Source organism: Pinus tabuliformis, chromosome 6 (assembly GCF_031772625.1).
Source record: "Pinus tabuliformis cultivar Carrire ecotype Pingquan chromosome 6, CPIR1, whole genome shotgun sequence".
Lineage (NCBI taxonomy): Eukaryota > Viridiplantae > Streptophyta > Pinopsida > Pinales > Pinaceae > Pinus > Pinus tabuliformis.
Window position 1 is genome coordinate 581,211,698 of NC_142292.1, and position 20,880 is coordinate 581,232,577.

The 20,880-nt window shown below is 35.2% G+C and overlaps 1 protein-coding gene across 2 annotated transcripts in view; it reads right to left on the minus strand.

The window, feature by feature from the left end:
* Nucleotides 1-13,199: 13,199 nt before the first annotated feature.
* LOC149259866 (peptide chain release factor PrfB1, chloroplastic-like) overlaps nt 13,200-20,880 on the minus strand; it is a 213,762-nt gene continuing 206,081 nt past the window's right edge. The window contains exons 6-7 of one of the 2 annotated variants that reach the window (XM_089419267.1): nt 13,838-14,024; nt 13,200-13,555 (exon numbers count right to left, since the gene is read on the minus strand). In XM_089419267.1, the coding sequence (XP_089275393.1) occupies nt 13,257-13,555; nt 13,838-14,024 (486 nt within the window). In that variant the 3' untranslated portion in view covers nt 13,200-13,256. The remainder of the gene's footprint in view (nt 13,556-13,837; nt 14,025-20,880) is intronic. The other variant, XM_089419275.1, reaches the window with a different exon arrangement.

The following is a 20,880-nucleotide window of genomic DNA, read 5'->3' on the forward strand; positions in this document are numbered from 1 at the left end:
TTGCAAACAGAACTGGGTTATCTCTTGCACACCTTTCAGACCAAGTTAGAGCTGGAACAACACCTCGGACAGCTGCGGATTAGAACACAGAGACAACACCTCTGACTACACTTTGGATAGGACCTCAGACAACATCTTGGACAGCAGAGTACCTCGGATAGCACCTCTTATTTTTCTCAGTTGTGGCTCTGGAGCATTGATTGACATATCTCTCAGATCAGGGGACAGAAGAAGTTCTCGGACTATGACAGGATGCTGATGTAGTAGTTGAAATTTCTTGACTATACCTTTTCGGAGTATGCATACTTGTTGTGGCCCTCTCCTAAAACACGGACTGTATATTTTGTGCTGAAAAATTCCTTTGGTGAAGTTTGGTTAATGTTGAACATGATACAACTCTCCTCTAGGACATGATGACAAGTGTACAATGAAGTAAAGACAGTGAAAATTCCAGTCAAGCTAAATGGTGAAGATGGTAAAGCATTTCAAGTAAGTTATATTTACATTCTTTATTAAAAACAATATGATTGGTGTCCTTGGAGTTGGTGCTCCTAAACTCAAGGTAGGTGCCTTGGATGAGATAGGGTCAAAGCCCTAGAGGTCGGAGCCTCATCAAAAACCAAGTTGGTGCTTGGGAATAATTATCATACATTGTATTTATTCTTTTATACTCAATAAAATTATACTTATACGTTTCTCTGATTAAATTGTGAAGAATCTAATTGGTAATAATAGCAATTGAAAGAAAATATTGATTCACCCCCCTCTGAATATTTCCAACAAGAATGAATAAAAGTATTATACCAACTCTTCATATAGAGTATCACCAGAGAAAACCAATCAAAATTTTATAAATATCAATCGATGGATCGAATTTTAGGCATTAGAAGGTTGTATACCAAAAATATATGTTGCATGAGGACCCATCCCTTCCCAAGAAACCTGCATACCCTTCTTTCATGTGTTTTGGGGACTTAGGGACCCTTAGGAAACATCCCCAATTTGCTAGAGACTTCATTAGGGACTAGGGGCCTTATGACCATCCCCAAGATATTCCGGGAAGATTTCAGCAATGTTCCACATAGATTTCAGGGATTTTTAGGGCATGTACCTTCCATTTTGACAGTCAATAAACATTGATGACTAGACAATATGATCATTTTTTCCATCCATTATTTTTGTACTACTATGAATCTAAATTTGTTGTACAAGTTGAACCTCAAAACATGAGTTTTGTGTGATGTGTTTCAATTTGAGTTTCTAGTGATTTAAATATTTTATTTTAGTAACGTTACAACAAACAAAGCCCCCATGTTAAGAAAACGGGAAATGCAACATTCTAAAGGGTTTTCTTGTGGTTATAGCTCTTGTTCTTCACACTTTGGGATCATCCCAACGTTTACGTGTCGTACATGGGTTTCTAGGAGTCATTTAAAGTCTAGTGCTTCCACCACCCCAACCTCAAGCATTGTGAAAACAATCAAATAGTAGTGACTTGAATAGGGTACTAACATTTAAATAAATTCCTATTCAATCACCTTCTTAATATGATCTATGAATTTAATCTCTTTACAGAATCAAAGTGTTCTATAGTGGTTTTCAATGCAGCTGTAAGAATATACAAAACCTATTGAGAAGGGAATTCCTTTTATGTTTTAACATATTCATCAATAACAACAAATATGAGAAAGAATAGTTGTTATAGAGACAATTCTTTGTCTCATAGATTTTTGATGGACCTTATTACAAGTTGAAAATATTTACACTAAAGTTTCCTAAAGCTAGGCTTCATTTTCCCATGTATAATGGTGTAATATCCCAAAAATTAATTTGACAAATTTTCCATAATATTTGCTTCAAAAATTTATACCATAAATCTTTTCATTTAAAACCCAATCAAATTTCACAATTTACATCATGAAGTTATCAGCACAACAATAAATTTGGCATTATGAAAAGTCCATAAATGTTGCAACTCAAAACTAATACAATGAATAGTATCAAAATCAGCTTTATTTTTATTAACTGGAATATGAATACACAATAAAACAAATGATCATTAGCTCCTACATGTTGGATTATAGCTAAGTTGATGGCCTACAAAATAACTGTTTCTATACTGATGTTGGCCTCCCATATACTGCAACTAAAAGTGAAGCTCAAATTGGAGATCTAGGTGACCCCCACTCTTATCCACATATCTTCTCTAGATCTGCTCACAACTGATGTTGATGAATCTCTGTGATATTTTTGAGTAAAACCTCCCAATAGTTAGTTGGGGTTTTGTCCAACACACCAAGAAACCCAAGGGTTTTCATCCTAGGGCTCTCTGATCCTGAAAACCAAGTTTCCAAAAACTCTCCAAGAGAAAATAATACAAATCCAAGATTATTCTAAATGACTTGCTCCCCCTCCTTTCAAAGATTGGATGGATTTCTCTCTAACCTTCTATAAGCACTTTTATTTTTATTATTTTATTCCTACTATAGAAGCTTCTTCCTTTTATTTTATCTAAGTGACATTTTATTTTATTTTATTTAAGTCACTTTTAATCCCAAAAAATGGTAAATTTTCCTCTACAATCTCTCCAACAACTAAAAGTCACTTTTCATCATCTCATCCTATAGATATCCTCATTCCAGTTCTAACAAGCTATTCCACTAAGGTGTTTCTCCAAATAATCCCCCCCAAATGACACCTTTAGCATATTTCATTAAAATATGCCGATAGTAACCCTGTTTTATGGGAATCATCAGAATGCAACATAACCAAGAACAAACTGTGCAAAACTGGCCTTTATGATGAAATATAGTTAGTGAACCACGTTGAACCTCATAAAACTCCACCAAAACCCTTCGGTCCCACCGATGATGTAATCTCGCTCCTATGACTTGTTTGTCACAAACCATGGAAATCCACCCTAATAGGGGAAACCAAAAATGGGAACATTACAAATCCTCCCACCCCAAGATTGCTTTCCATCAAGCAATCTGCATCCGCCAACTATAAATGCATTGGTATACTAATACCAGGGTCCCATATGAACCATTTGTTGAGAAATGTAACTAGTATTGGCCTTCATAATTGTACTTGAGTCATGATATAATGTATTTGTCAAAAGAAAGTAAAATTAGTGTAAAAGAAAAATGATTTAAACATGGGTTTCATGATTTGTTTATTTTATTTCTGGGTCAAAATAACTCATTGAGTGCTCCAGGGTTTGTGTATGGAGTCAAGGTCAAAGTCATCATATATTAGACCCTTCTTGGGCTCCCTATGTCAAGAAAAGAAAATTATTTTAATTTGTCTTGTCCCTCCACCAAGTTTGCTTCCTCACCCTTCTTGTCGGCCTCAATCATCTGTCAAGTTGGCCTTATAATGGAGCATCAAACCACTATATAAAGATAAGCATATTTCAACCTATTGTGAAGCATATCCATATGACATTCAATCTACAACTAAAACAGTAGAAATAAAGTGCAAAATACTAGAAGGAAAACCTATCTTATGCCAAGAAGAAAAGGAAGCCAAGCAAAAGTCTGAATTTAGTGATCCTCTACCACACATGTGAGGTTTTTTAAGTATTACAAGGTCAAAAAAGTGCAAGAGACAAAAAAACTGTAGGAGGAAGAGAGGGAATGAAACCCTAGTTTGCATGATATTTTTCCTTGACTTGATACCTGACAATTTGACTTGTTCATGGGAGGTTGACTTGGTGGAGTGGAGGAGGTCATTTGTCTTGGTCTTGGGTCTTGGTTGTCTCATTCGATTTGATTCTAAAGAAGAGAAGAAGAATTTTGGGTTTTCCCCTTGGAGAGGAGTTTTTCTTTGGCTAAGTGCCTACATCTGGTGTCCATTTGTCTTTGATGATCTTAATTATTTTGATAGTTGTTTCATAATAAAGAACATAATAATGATAAGCAAAAGAAGAATTTAATTAAAGAAGTAAGATAACGTCAAAAGCACCTAGCAACTTAAGAGAAATCATTTTAATTAGATGCCCTTGGATTTACCAGCACCATTGTGTCACGTCATGCCTCTATGCTACCCAATTATGAATGGGCCCCTTAATACTTGGATCCCAAACAAAACTCTAACTCAACCTGCCACTAATAGATCCACCCGGATCCCAATGCCACATTCGTCATCCACTAAGTAGGATCCCAACTCATCATTTCTCTCCAATCCATCCCTCAGCATGGATCTTATGCATAAATACCCACACAAGAAACAATCCCACCACTATGATGCTACGCCATTCTGATTCTAATTGGGATGCTCCTAAATTGTCGATCTTTCGCTCGATCTTGGCGAACCTGAAAAACCCATCTAGAAGGCTTCACATGGTCAACCCATAAGGTCCAACTAGGAAACCTTGCCCCTCTTTCTCCAATGTACATAGGTGGGTTGATAGTGCTACAAGTCCTATCGATGTACTCCTCAAGAGAGCTTCTCCATAACTCCCAAGTATAGTCCTCTTGTTGCCTTGCTAGGGATTTTCGGTGTTCCCCAATATTGGAAAGCTTGGTAGTAGTCTTGCCACACCTAACTCCAAGGACCTCAAGCTCACTAGTTTGTTGCAAGATGGTGTCTCAAATTGTCTAAGCCTCTTTCTTCATCACCATAAGATCTGTCCTGAAATACTCAATCTCCTCTTGGCGGCTATCATCTGAAAGTCTTGTAGCCTTGTTGGTTGCCTATGTATCTATATGCTCCTCATCAATGGCTAGCCCCAAAGATGGATGCTCAACTCCCTCAACCACGACTCCAACTTGATCCTTCAAACAGCTCTCCTGAGATGACTCATCATGCACACTATGTATGTCATGCTCTTCCTCATATCCATGCACCTCTTAGTGCTCTTCTCCTTGGCCTTCTTCATACATGGGAACAACCTGTTAGTCACTTTTGTCATCACCTTCACATGATTGCTCACACTCTTCAAGGGTGTTCTCATGAAAATCAATGGACTCATGGACACAACTATATTAGAAGAACCCATCTCATCATGATCATCAAAAGGAATCCCCTCTTGTTCTACCCCTATCATCTTCACCATTTTACCTGAGCATGAGTGATTAGGATCCCAAGGTCCCTTGCAACTGAAGCAAAGATTTATCTTCTTTAATTCATTCATGTTGCATGTTTGAGCCTTTGCATCCTTTTTTTAACAAACACTACCCAAGTGATCAAATGGACAAATTTGCCCCTTCATCCTCATCAGTGCCTCCTTGGTCAATTGTCTTTTGAACAGTCTCATGTTCCGCTCAACCAACCTTTCTACTAGTTCATAAGAAATAAGTGAGACAATTTGTTCCTTCCTCCAAATGGCCAACAACTTGTATTGCAATTGCTTGCAAATGACATCATATTCTCTCATAACTAAAGACAAAATAGTTTGCATGTTTGTTTTGACATTGTTAGGATGATGTTCCTTAATGTTGAAGAAGCATTGGAACATTTGAAGAATCAAATCATTACACTCTAGATCAAGCATGATGTCATATGATTTGACTCCGGCCATGACTTCTAAAATCTTAAGCCACTTTCCAAAGGTAAGACCCGTTGTGTTATCCAACTCTTGGAAGCTTTCTACTATTAGCTAGAAAACTCTTCCCATAATACATCATTATGAGGCATGGGTGAAGTTATCCTTATGATCTCACTAAGACAAGAAGCAACCATAAGTCTTACAGCTTCACAAGGGTGCTCCAAGTATTTGTGATGTATCAAGGCAGACATTGATGGTTTTAAGGCCCAATTTAAACTCCTCCAAAATGATTGGTTCACTTCGGAAAGAAGTGAGTCTAATTTCTCCAATTTAAGAAGGGCTTTTACCGTAACCGTTGTGATCTTCAGATCTGACCCAAGTGCAAAGAGAAAATTTCATATCTCTTCTTTCAATAGATCCCTTGGTTGCTTTTGCTAATGAATAGCATGGACTCCTCTTGAGAAGGGTATGTTGACCTGCCTTTTTCTCTGATTTATATCACAGTCCCACTGAGGTACTGTTGTCATGTGTTTTAAAAATTCCATCATTCAACAGTTCTACTAGCACCCTATTAGCAATATATACAAGGTTGTGGGGAGAATGTTACACATAGCAGCTATAGACTCTCTCATCCATAACATGAATATTCTCTGCTCATCAAGATTATAACACTAGCAATATACCGACTCAATTACATTGCAACCATGCTCTCAACAACTCTCACTGTCAACAGCATACATCTAAACTCTACTCATCATACATTTCTGCAGACACAAACTCACTCTTCCCTATCAAACCCTAATGACAACACATTCTTAGTAGCAACAATACAAACCCAGGCTCAGACATTCATAATGATGCATCCTCTCACAATACAATTAACAACATTTATGACAAGACTCTAGCTGCCTCTCAAGACATGGCAGACCATACACTCAAGATGCACACTCAGATCTACATGTCTTTACCAGAAATACATGGCTTTAATATTTGCACCCAAAAATCAGCCAAACATTCAAGCTAATACAATGCCAATCTCCTAACTGCAACATACAATCTAACTTTGGTAACACAAGCAATTAATAATGCACAGCAGAACACACTTGTGTCATTTCCACCAACACCTGGAGATTGCTTCCCAATGATCATGGTTTGAAAAACTCATCTGCAACAACAATATACTTGGCCTTTTAGCAATGATAATTCAGCTCAGAAGTATAGCTCAATCTTAAGTAAAGAACACAACCTCTGTAATGTAAAATTTGGCCTCGGCTATTATATTTGGCCCTCAGCAATGATCTTTACTCCTAGCAATCAAACTCGAAAACCCTTCTCTGCAAATAGCTCAACTTCAGCGGCATGAACTCAGCCTCCCAAGGAATAAACTCATCCTCCAAACAAATGAGTTCAACTTCAATAGATGGTTTCGGCCCCCAAGTAGATTTTCTCTTCTACAAGCAATTTGGCCTCTAAGGAAAGTACACTTGGCCTTCTAGAAATGCAATTCGATCTCCCACTTAGATTATTAATTTGGCCTCCTAAGGGTTAATAATAACCCCACTATAATATGCTTCCAAAAAAAATTTAAATTTTCCTTTGATGCATTTTGTCAAATAGTTTATGAGTAGACATTTCTTCAAACACTTTGAGAGCCAGATAATGAACACTATTAGCAAGAATAAACATCAAGGGAAATATCAAATTTTATTAATCTAATTAGAGAGAATACAAGCAATATATAACAAACATGGAACAAATTATTCTCCTCTAAAAATGAAAATCAACCTGGCAACAAGGATCATCTGCTATAGCCAATTTACCCTGTGGCAATATAGGATGATTAGATCCTCTGAAAGCAACTAATTTGTCTTCCTTTGAATAGAGAATTTGCTCCTTTGAAATCTGGGATGGTTCAACGCTTTGAAACAATAAACTCGGTCTTCTTGTAGCAAAATATAGGGCCCGTTTGAACAAGAAATTCGGCCCCCTCAAGATCGGATTACACCACAAACTCAGCCCAGCAGTAGAATAAATTCGGCTTGGCAGCATTTCACCCTCTTGGTGATAATAAAGATATCAACCCTCCTCGTAATAATCTTGTCCCCAACAACAATTTGGATGACCTCAGCCCTTTAGAAAAATGAATTTCAGCCTCATAAATAAATCAATTCAGTCTTTTTAATAACACAAATTCATCCTTCTGAAAAATTAATGTAAATTGGCTTCCAAAGAAGGTGACTTGGAGATGCAATTATACTCGACCTCCTCCTTAGCTTGGCAATTCCACTGCCTTGGAGAATGTAAATCGGCCTCCTTAAGAGCTTGTTAGTTCGGCCACCTGAGACATAACCGGCCTCCTAGAAAATTATAAGTTGGCCTTGGAAACAAAACAAATTCAGCCTCCAATAAATGTTATAACTTGGGCTCAATAAAAAAGCAAATTCGTCTTCAAAAAATGCCCTTGTCTTCAACAGAAAATAACCCACGAACTTGGCCTTTCAAAATTTGGCTCGAAATTGCTCTGTAATAAAACCCTCAGATTGACAAGATGCACAACTCTGACACTACTCTAATATCCCGAAAATTAATTGATAACTTTTTTGGAATATTTGTTTCAAAATTTTGTACCATAAATCTTTTCATTTAAAACCCAATTAAATTTCACAATTTGCATCATGAAGTTATCAACACAACAATAAATTTGGCATTATGAAAAGTCCAGAAATGTTGCAACTCAAAAATAATACAATGAATAGTAGCAAACTTAGCTTTATTTTTATTAATTGGAAGATGAATACATCCCAATACAAATGATCAATAGCTCATGCATGTTGGATGATAGGTGATTTGATAGCCTGCAAAATAATTGGTGTTACACTGATGTTGGCCTCTCATATACTACGACTGAAAGTGAAGTTCAAATTGGAGATCTGGGTGATCGCCACTCCAATCCATATATCTACTCACAATTGATGATAATGAAACTTTGTGAGATTTTTAATTGAAACCCCCCAATAGTGAGTCGAGGTTTTGCCCAACACACCAAGAAACCCAAGGGTTTTCATACTGAGGCTCTTTGATCTGAAAACCAAATTTCTAAAAGCCCTCCAAGAAAAAATACTACACATTTAAGATGATCCCAAATAACTTGCTCCCCCTCTCTTTAAAGATTGGATGGATTAACAATGTAAACTTTGAAACCGGAACTGATACTGTTACCCATTTCGTAGAAATAGCAAAAGAGTGACCCGATTTTGAAAAGAGGAATGCAGAACACACATATTTTTTTTAGAACATAGTTTTTGGCACTTTAAATTTTTTTATGTACATTATGTTTTGAAATGTTAGTAATATGCATGCTGATTTAAAAAAGTGGTGATTCTGCATCAGGCCCTTTTTTTTAAAAGACCTATTTTTTGACTTTAAATTTTCTAATGTATGAAATGTAAATAATTATTTTCTAAATTTAACAAATTTTGACACTTTAAATTTTTTATGTCAAACTTTTTATTAAAAAAGAAATAAAAAAAAGTATATATATGTGTGTGTAAACCATAAAAAATGTTGACCAAAAAATATATATATAAGTAACTAGAAAAATTTTAAAAAGCATTAAGAAAAAACTAAAAAAAAAATAAAATAAAAAACAAACTAGATTTAAAAAAAAAAAAAAAAAAAGCAAAAACAAAAAAACAAAAAACAAAAAACTATTGAAATCAAAATTAAAAACATTAAAAAAAAACCTAAAAAAACAAAATATACTTGAAAAAAAAAAAAACAAACAAACATTTTAAACTTAAAATATATATATGATTAAAAAAATAAATAAATAAATCATTTAAAAAAATAAAAAATAAAACATATATTTCAATTTTTAAAAAATAAAAAACATTTAAAAATTTAAAAAACATATATTTACGATTAAAACTTTAAAAAATATATCTGCACCCAGGGCCACACCCCCAAGGGCGGCCGGGTGGTAGCTATCCGATCTACGATTCCGAGAATCGGATAGCCACCCCCATGAGCAGTCATGCGGTGGCTATCTGATTCTCAAAATCGGATAACCACCGCCTGATTCCCGTGGGGGTGGCTATCCGATTCTCGGAATCAGATAGCCACCGCCCAGACACCCCCACGGGCGGCTGAGTGGTGGCCATCTCATTCTTAGAATCAGATAGCCACTGCCGTGGGGGTGGCCGGGCGATGGCTATCCAATTTCGAGAATCGAATAGCCACCCCCATGGGCAACCAGGCGATGATTATTTGATTCTGAAAATTGGATAGCCACCCCCACGGGCATCCGGGCGATGGCTATTCGATTCCAAGAATCGGATAGCCACCCCCATGGGCAGTCGGGCGATGGTTATTCAATTCCGAGAATCGGATAACCACCCCCACCGACGGTCAGGCGGTGGCTATCCGATTCTTGGAATCGGATAACCACCCCCTGACCTCCCTTGAAGTAGATATCCGATTCTCAGAATCAGATAGCCACTGCTCAACCGCCCCACGGGCAGCCGAGCGGTGGCTATCCGATTCTGAGAATCAGATAACCACCATCTGGCCACCCCCACAGGCGGCTGAGTGGTCACTATCCGATTCCGAGAATCAGATAGCTACCGCCCGTGGGGGTGGCCGGGAAGTGGCTATTCGATTCTCGGAATCAAATAGCCACCACCCGGCCGCTCGTGGGGGCAGTGGCCGATAAAATTGTTTTTTTAAATAAAAATAATTTTTTTAAATACAATAAACATATTTAACAAAATTTATTTTTTATTTAAAATAAACAATTTTATCGCCCACCGCCTCCACGAGCGGTCGAGCGGTGGCTATCTGATTCTGAGAATCAGATAACCACCACCCAGCCACCCCACAGGCAGCTGAGTGGTGGCTATCCGATTCCGAGAATAACATATTTAACAAAATTTATTTTTTATTAAAAAAAAACAATTTTATCGGCCACTGCCCGTGGGGGTGGCCGAGAAGTGGCTATTCGATTCTCGGAATCAAATAGCCACTGTCCGACCGCTCGTGGGGGCGGTGGCCGATAAAATTGTTTTTTTTAAATAAAAAATATTTTTTGTTAAACATGTTTATATATATATATATATATTAAATGTTTTTTTTAATTTTATATATATTAGTAAAATATATATATTTTAAATATTTTAAATGTTATTTTAAAAAATATCAAAAATATATTTAACTTTTTTTTAATTTTAATTTTTTTTTTTTTAATCCAAATTCTAAATCATTGTGAAATCCAAATTTTTAATTTTTAATTTTTTAATATAAAATTTGAATGGTTTTTTTTTTTAATCTATCTATATATATATATGAAAATATGTATTTTTTTTTAATTTTAATTGTTTTTCGGGTTTTTATTTTATTTTTAATTTCAACATATTTTTGTTTTTAAGGGTTTTTTGAAAATGTTTTTAAAAAAAAATTCCGTTTTTTTTTTTTATTTTTCTATTTTTTTAATCTAGTTTGTTTTTAATTTTATTTTTAGTTTTTCTTAATGTTTTTTTTTAATTTCTTATTTTTACTTAATTTTATAGTATATTTAATTTTTTTTCCAAATTTTTTGATGGTTTACCAAACAAAAAAAAGGAGTTGTCTATAATGCGACTTTTTGAGATTCCGGTGACGGAATCTGGCGGAAGAAATTGAGATGAAATCATGATTTGTTGCAGTTAAAATGGTTTTTTAACTGCATATTCGGATTCAGCACCCTGAAAAACCCCTGGGACGGTTTCATTGTGCAGAAATTAGCTATCAAACTTGGATTCCAATAAATCAATGCCGGATTTTCACCAGAAAAAATCGCCGGAAAGGCTTTCAAAAAGTCGCGTTAAAGACTACGTCCAAAAAAAATGTTATTTTTTTGAAAATATGTTTTTCTTATTATTTATTTTTTTAAATTTTTTAAATTTTTTAATTCTTATATTTTATAAGTTAATTTTGTTTTGTTTTTTTAATGATTGATTTTTTTTTAAATTTTATGTTTTGTTTTTAATATATATTTTTATTTAGGTTTTGGGATTCTTTTAAACTTTTTTTGTGTTGTTTTCATTGTTTTTATTTTTAATTTTATGTTTTCATTATTTTTTTGAAATTTTAATGTTTTTGGGAGTCGTAACAAAATCTTTTACACCATTGTTTCAAAAGGTTGAAAATTTACCGGGAAAAAAAAAATAATAATAAAATAATAATAATAAATCTTATTTCAACATCAATGTTTTTCCTTTTGAGGGTGTTTTTTGCACATAAAAAATCGGTTTTACTGACATTTTTTTTAAATGTTGGAAATTGACCCTAAAAAAAAAATCACCATTCCATTATTAACACTTTTCATTTTCAGGTTTTTTTTGCACAATTTTTGCACAAAAAATTTGTTCTCACTGCCATTTTTAAAACATGTTCAAAATTGATCCTAAACAAAAAAACCATCATTCTAATATACACACTTTTCGTTTTTAGCACTATTTTTCATGTTTTTTCGGGGTTTTTTGGGCAGAGTTCTCGTTTTGAGTTTATAGTTCCCGTTTCAAAGTTTACATCGTTGATTTCTCTCCATCCTTCTATAAGCACTTTTATTTTTATTATTTTATTCCCACTCTAGAAGTTTTTCCCTTTCATTTTATTTAAGTGACTTTTTATTTATTTTATTTAAATCACTTTTAATCCTGGAAGATGGTAAGTTTACATCTATGATTCCTCTGTCCACTGAAAGTAACTTATCATCATCACATCTTGTAGATCTCTTCATTTTGGTTCAAATGAGCTATTACACTAAAGTGTTTCTTCAAATAATCCCCCCAAATGACACTTTTAGCATATTTAATTAAAATATGTTGATAATAACCTCATTTTATGAGAATTATCAAAATACAACGAAACCAAGAACAAATTGTGTGACACTGACCCTAATGATGAAATATAGCGAGCGAACTCTGTCAAACCCCATAAAACTCCTCCAAAACCCTTTGGGCCCATCGATGAGGTAATCTCACTCCTATGACCTAGTTGTCACAAACCCTTGAAATCCACCCTAACAATATCAGAAGGAAAACAAAAAATGAGAACATTACAAGTGGTCAATAATAGAATGTCACGCAATCCTTTTTTTAATCGCTCAAGCTTTTTCAAAACTAGCATGTAAGGGTGATGCCTAATACTATATAATATAGCTTGTTATGCTTACAAACTTCAAACAATCAGAAATGTTTATGGTGAATTCTAAATGTTTTATATTTTTTCATATATATTATGTCATTTCTAACCCACTGCCCCCTAAAAATTTTGGAGGTGTGCTCTAGCTATCCTCGGGACACATCCCTATCCCCACCATCCCTCATTCCGAAAACTAATGCAACATAGCCAAAAATGTAGTAACTCAAAAAGTTTCATAAAAATTTCCTCCCATCACTTCTTTTTTCTGCAATACCTCTGAAGAATCAAACAATTAATATCCAATGTGAAATAAAGTTGCATAAAACTTATCGCTTGATAGTCCCAGTGATTTTACTTATGTACAACGTTCGATTAGACAGGAGCCATGAATAATAATAAAAACTAATTCAATAATTATGCTTTGTGAAGATGCAACTGATCCGAAAACATATATAAATGTATCTGCCATGAGATGACTATGGAGATGCCTTATATTACAATGCCGAACAATTGCGAGGAAAGAAGCAAATTAATCTCAATGGCATCAAAACTATAGCAACAATTCATCGTGATTCTAATATCATCGTCAGCTTTCTAATGTCATGGCGTTTCCATGCTTAAGCCTTAAGTATGATTTGATAAATGGTTCTAACTGCCCATCCATAACAGATGTTATATCCGAGGTTTCTAAACCAGTTCTTACATCTTTCACCAACTTATATGGATGAAACACATAATTCCGGATTTGCTGTCCCCATTCCGCTTTCACAACATCACCTCGTATCTGTTTTATTTCAGATGCGCGTTGCTCCTGAGCTATTACTTGCAACTTTGCCTTCAAACGATTAAGGGCTTTGATCTTATTTGCGAGCTGGCCTCGTTCCTCTGCATTCAAAAAATAATTAGCAAAAGCATATTCAATGACAATGAGAAAAATCCATTGCAGAAAAGTCATCATAAAACTGGACAAGAAGCAACATATGATATGGACACAAGTAACATTAAGGCGTCAAATGAGCCATCTGAAGAAAAGGATCGATCAAAGGTCTTGCAAAGGAAGTATTCCAGGGATCTATATGTTCAATGTAGAAAAGGCCGGTAAATAGAGGGCACTTTTCGCAATTACAAGAAAAATATATTTAAACAAAAAAACCAAAAATAAAAAACCTGTGCAACGAACAGCTATGCCAGTTGGAATATGTACAATGCGAACTGCTGTTTCAACTTTATTTACATTTTGGCCTCCTTTCCCGCCTGCTCTTGAATAACTGACTTCAAGATCTTCCTCCGGTATTTCAACATCCAGAGACTCTTCTGGAACAAGAGGCATAATCTCCACCCCTGCAAAGCTTGTCTACAAAATACCAAAAGGGCATGTTAGCATCTCTCGTTACTTGAAATCACATTTGGAACTGTACAAAACATATATTAGAAATCTCAAACAACAAATATGAAAATGACTAAATTTGAATATCTTTTGAATTATTCACCTTGACTTAGATTTTCTTCTCCCCATAGTAGATAATGTTGTTATTGGTGTTTAGCTAAGAAACAATGAACTAATTGTGGATCCTCTACAACTCAGGCTGATTTATGCCCCGTAACCATCTACATGTTTTTGTCTAAGTACTGTAACAGTACCCCCAGTAGAGTTCCTTGAATTGCAATGTACATTTCATCTTAAACTTCTCTCGTCAAGATGCAAGAGCTTCGCACTACTACAAAAATTAGAAAGCTTGAATGTAATAATTGACATTGACTTGATAAGTTGAGGTAATAAATGTAATTAGTTAGTTGATTTGATTAAATTGTCTGAATCATATCACTGTAAAATCCCCTAGGAAAAATTGTTGAATAAGAGAATGAAGATTTCCATGGTTGTTCATCATGTTGAATAGTTTTTCAAAATAGCTTGTGTAATGGATTTGCAATCCATCTGACACATCGAGTAGACACTTCACCCATCATCAGGGACCAGAAAACCAAGTGATATCAAGCGAGTGCTAAGGAGCCTTAAATAGAAAATAATTCAAAGTAGCCGTTAAGGATTTCATATTAAATTAATTAAGAGATGAGATGTTAGGTCAAAGAATTGAAAAGAATTCAAAGTAGCCACTAAGGCTATAACATTAAAATGAATTAATCAAATAAAAAGTTATTGAAGGATTAAATTAATAAAAAATTAACTTAGGTAACTATTGAAAGAGTAAAATAATAATAACTATAGAAGAAATATTAATATTAATAATAGTAAGAATAATATCAAAGAAAGGATGGATGGAGCTCTAGAAACCCTTGCGGCGGCTAGGGTTTTGTCCTAGCCGACCATTTTATGCTTAGTTTGCGTAAATATTTTGCATATCTCTTCTACACTTTGTTCAATGGCAAATATTAGTGATTCAGCGAAAAAGACAGTTTCTTTTGCAGGTGTGGTTGCCGGTCAAGCAAACTCTTCTTCGGCTTTGTACAATTTCATGCTAAAATTTGAATCTGGCCTTCCGATGGTTTAAGAAATTCCTTCCCTCAATGTCCCTGGGATGAGGAAGCTTCCAATTGTGAAAAAAAAAATCGGAGCAAGGTTTGTTTTGCAGGTTTAATGGGTGCCGGCCGCGGCTCACTGATTTGCACAAATGGATATCTGACTCCTGAGACATGGAAGCCCCTTTTGATGGATGAACTAAATATTTACCCTATGGCACGAGATTTTTTCATTGTGGTTTTTGATAATATAGAGGACACCCACTTTTGATCCAATAATGGCGTCAATCTCTATGGCTCCAATTTCAGTAAGGCTTTCGAACCTTCTCTTACATTTTTGGAATCTTGCATTTTTGGAATCCAATGGGAAATTTTTATTGTCGTTGCCCTAAAATTACAAAAAAATTCAAGACTACTTATGTCCGAATATGTGTGGAGATGGACTTCAACAAGAGTTTTCCCAAAAAGGTTAATTTGACGACTCTAAACTATGTTTGGGTCCAAAAGCTCGACTATGAGAATATTTCATTCTAGCGTAGAGCATGCTATGAAAGGGGGCACGTAATTAAAAACTGCCCCAAGTGTTCACAGAACAGCAAAGACCAGGAAAAAAACTCACAGGACCAAATGGTGTGAAGAAGCTCAAGGTGATTACTATATGGTATTCAAAGAGGAAGAGCCTCAAGATAAGAAAGAAGAAGAAGAAAAAAAGGAAGCAGATACGGCCAAAGAAATTATATCAGCGGCAACAAAAACCAAGCAGGAAAAAATGCATGCCAATGTGGATCCTCTAGACTCAGTGAAAGTGTTAAAGCAACAAACCCTTGTGGAAAATGGATCCCCTCCTAAATCCACAAGGACTCTTGCTAGAAAAGCGTCTTCTTGGGCAGATCGGGTAGATGAGGAAGAATCCAAATTTCACTTGCTGAAGAATGATTCGTTGGAAATAGAAGAAAACACGAGTCGAACTCAAGTTTGAAAGAAAGAAAACGGCATTTTGCCAAGGAAAACAAGAAGTCAAACTAAATCAAAACAAAAGTAGTCTATAATAGAATGTAAATGTATCTGGATATTGGGAGTTTTTTGGAGAATTCTTAGTTAGAAAATGTCTGAAATTTTTGTGTCATGGGGAACTTGCTTGAGGGTTTGGATTAAGCCTCCCTGCTCAATTTCAAACCTCCAAATAAGATTGGAATATGTAAAGGTTCTGGCCTGGTAACCATATTTTTTAATACAATTTCCTACCCGTTCCTCAGACAAAAAAAGAAAAAAAGAAAAAACCTATTGAAAGATAATAAAGAATCATATCGAATGATTGAGAAAATATTAAAGAATATAAATGAAAAAAAAAAAAACTACAATTAAATAAAGAAATAAAGGGGGGATTATAAATCGAGAGAAGCAAAAAAAAGGGGGCAGGAGGACCAAAACCAAAAAATTAATTGATGAGCAAAAGGATCAACACAAGGCAGTGGCGGGGGGTGGGAATTTAACTACTTAATCTATATATAAAAAAATAATATAAGAAAAAAAGGGTGGGGGGAGGAAGGGGGCAAGGTGGAAAGGAGATAAGGGGATCTTGAATTTTGATTATATAAAAATATGAGGGAGAATATAGTAAAGGGGTTGGAAAACCCATTTATATTAACAAAAATAGATGAAGGATTAATGAGAATACCATAGGAAAGGGACAAAAAGAGGCAATGAAAGGAAAGGAAAAAGATAATGGAGACTGATTTTTTCCATAACACACCACAAACCCTTACCAATCGCATCATACCCAAAACAAATGATGAAGAAGCAATGCAGGTGAAAAGACCAATTAATTAGCATAATGCTCTTTCTTAATTAATGGGAATATTTGCAATTAATAGTAATTGACTCCTATCAACCACCCAAAAATCTCAATGTCTTATTATAGATATGTTTTTTTTAACAGAAAAATTGTGTAGCTAGTACCAATAACCCACAAGCCAATACTAACAATAACTTGTGACTTGGCCAGGGCCAAGATACCCAAAGGCACTTCCATATGGAGGTCCCAATATAGGGGGCACCTACCCTTTGAGCCTCGTCACAAAGGCCAATATTAATCCTTTAACATGTATACTCTACACTGTTGAATTTTGTAACTACGGTTGATCATCATAATGTATTTGAGTCCTTAATGTATTTGTAAGCATGTTTTTCATGCTAGAAACGAAAAAGAAAATTTGAATTTTGACCAAAAAAAAAAAAAAAAAAATTTGGCTCCAAAATATGTCATGTTGATCTCCTCCTAGTCAAGTCGGTCCAGCTTCTAGAGACATCTATTCAGCCAGGCAATAAGCTATATAAAGACCTCTCATTCCTCCCATTCGGGCAACAATTCAAATCATCTATGGATGACAAGTTTGGACCTTTATGAGGTAACCTAATATTAGGCAAGCAGTGAATATGAGGCATAAAATAAGCTCACATCTGAGGTAAGAAGAGCCTAATCTAAGGCATTTCAGATTTGTTCTGTCTATGGGTATTTTGGATGGTCTGAAGCAAGGATACGAAGTTTTGAGGCCAGCGACCTTTATGAGGTAACCTAATATTAGGCAAGCAGTGAATATGAGACATAAAATAAGCTCACATCTGAGGTAAGAAGAGCCTAATCTAAGGCATCTCAGATTTGTTCTGTCTATGGGTATTTTGGATGGTCTGAAGCAAGGATATGAAGTTTTGAGACCAGCGAAGGGGCAATAAAGAAGGCCATCTTTGTGGCCAGCAAAAGGTCTATTCTAGGTTAACAAAGTGTGACCTATGAAGGCTAGCAAAGCATCATTTCTAAGGCAAGAACAAAGCATGTTTCCTGGGCCAGATTAACTTGACTAGAAGGATGGACCAAGTTCGACCTAGTAATTGACTAGGGTGTATCTCTGTTGACTTGAAGAATTTCTTTATTGGAAAAGATGGCTGGGATTTTCCCCAAGTGGGTTTTCCCGGGGTATATTTTTGTGTTCTTTATGTGGTTGTCTCTTTATGATCCTACTGTCTTAAATGTTATACTGTTGATGTCTTCTGTATACTTGATGATGAAATTATGGATAAGAATGTGTAAAAGAATAAATCATCAAAAGAAATTATCAATGTAGAAGACACATTTAAAATCAACTTACCCCTCTCTGGTTTTGAATTTGTGGCCTCCAAGGAGGAAACACATTTTCTTAACCATTAGGACAACTCAAACTGACCTTGTTATAGATATGTCAATTAACCAGAACAATTCCAGTGAACTGATGCTCTTTTCCTTTCAATCAATATGTCAATATGTCGTAATGAAGAATTTGGGCACATTATTTTACAGATCACATTATTGTTCCCTCTATATTATGTATTTGAATTTTGTATTGTTGTTTGGAATACAGATTCAATGAACCTTGTATCCTTTGATATTGAATCAAGTAATATCAACTTAGTTAAACCTTCTCCATGGAATAATAGTTGGACAGATTTTGTATGATGCAGTCATCTCCCTCTAGTTCAATGCTTATCTCACGCATGTAAGTGTGGTAATAAATTAATAATTAGACCACTTTTGATTTTTCTAGTCAAATCTTAACGTTTTTCATTATTAATGTATTGAAGTGTAGAAAGGTAACTTGTCTTTCTTCTTTATGATTTAGTTCATTAATTAGTAGGACTTCTCCTCTAGCTCCATCATTTTTACACACATCTTTCAAAATTTGGATTTCTTTCTGATTGAATGCTTTGTTGGACAGGAATGAATTTTCATTGATTGCTCAGGTCAGGTCCTCCTTTTCACCTTTCCCATTTTGCAAGTTTCCACAATTGTGCCTCCACTACAATAATTACTTGGGAAAAATCTTCGTAATTCCACGAGTGGCTAGTTTTTATTCCCATTCATAATTACTCTTTTGGTGCTAGTTACGTAGTTTTCAAATAAAACTTGATAATCCCAATTCATCAATCGTAGTTGAATTCTTCACTTAGATTGTCTTCTTCTTGGATAATTTCTCTAGTTATCATTCATTTTCAAGACAAAATAGAAGAGAAACTTATTCAAATCCTAAGTTACCAGAAACGTCTTCATAAATCGTCAGAAACGTCGTTTTGTGTTTTTGAAACTGAAACGGTTACGATCTGCAATAGAAACGTCGTCGAAACGTTTCCTCATTGTTTCAGGGTTTTGCAAACGCAGGATCAAAATTTTAAAATGTTTCAATCATTTGCAATTTTTTTTGGATCCGTTCGGACCGTAAAAGTCAAATGTCGGGAACGGATTTGGTTAAAATTCAAAAGTTGGGCTCGGCCCCTCTTACTTAACCTATCACCGACCTTGGCAAACCCTATTTACATTTCATTCCACTGTTGAAGGAGGTCATGCCGCCGTGACCCATCACCATAGACTGAGACACTCTACGATCCGTCGCACCCAAGCACAGAGTGAGCATCTGAGGCATCGCTTCTTTAGATGTATAGAATTTGGAGCATTTTTGAGCTTCGAATCTCGATGTGTATATGTTTAGGACACACAAATTTCCATTTTTTGAATGAGACTTGATACATATCGTCCCTGTGTTGTATCACATTATCCGACAATGGTGGATCATTTCTAGAAGTATTTCTATTTGTTAGTAGTAATTCTATCTAGGTGGGTTACTTTTCGGATAGGGTCTCAGCGTCTCTTACCCATTGAGAGGTTCTCATAGACAACGACTAGAAAGAAATGATGGTTGGGTCAGCTAATTAGGTTTCCTAACAAGACTTCATAATCACCTCATGACTTGACTATTTACTTCTTTCATACAGCAAAGTATATTATCATGATATAATAGTGATAAGAGCTTAATAAGACTTCTATTAACCACATTATTAAAAAATGATATAGCAATGTTCCACTAATTGTTTGGGACGTCGGGATGTGGGATTAAGGGATGTGTGAGACCACACCCCATATTCTAGGGAAGGTCATACAAGATGCTAGGGTCTTTCACATAAGGGACTTGAAATACTAAAAATTTAAAACTAGCAATTGCACTAAAAGGTGCAAAGGAACACTGAAATTGGGGATTGTGGAAAGCAATAATCAAGTGAAATATATGGATAATGAAATATAATCAAAATTTGAGTTTCTATATATCTTCTAAAGAATGTAGCACGAGTTTAAATTTAAGAAGAAAATTACACTAACATAAATGTCCCAGAACAATGGCAATCCTTGCAAGTATAAGGTACATTTTCCACTGAAAAAAAAAGGTACATAATAGAGGAGTTCAATTTCTTTGGGGTTTTTTAAAAGGCATGAAATAAATTCTGAACATAAATGAAAGTGCGTAAAGGTTGGGAGAAGGCGTTCAACGATGTTAAAAGTGTCTAGACTCTATTTTAATAGAAAGGGTGAAAAATAAATGATGACATTTGATCTCGGTGTCAAAATCTGAATTTTGGGCCTCGTTCAATGAGGGCATGTTGTCATCAAACTCAGCATCTTCTTGATCCGAGGAAGAGGAATCGTCCTCCTCTTGAGGAGGCGAGCTACATGGCTTCCTTGCCTTAGATCTAGGCTTCCGTTTGATTGGTTTTTGAGAACAAGAATTTTGAAGATGGCCTATTTGATGGAAAAGTTGACAACGAAAAGAAATGTTCTCATAGTCCAACAGCTGGGTCTAGTGAAAATCACCTATTTTTAAATTAATTTTGTCAAGCAAGCCTTTGTTGATGTTGAGTTCTACACAAATCCT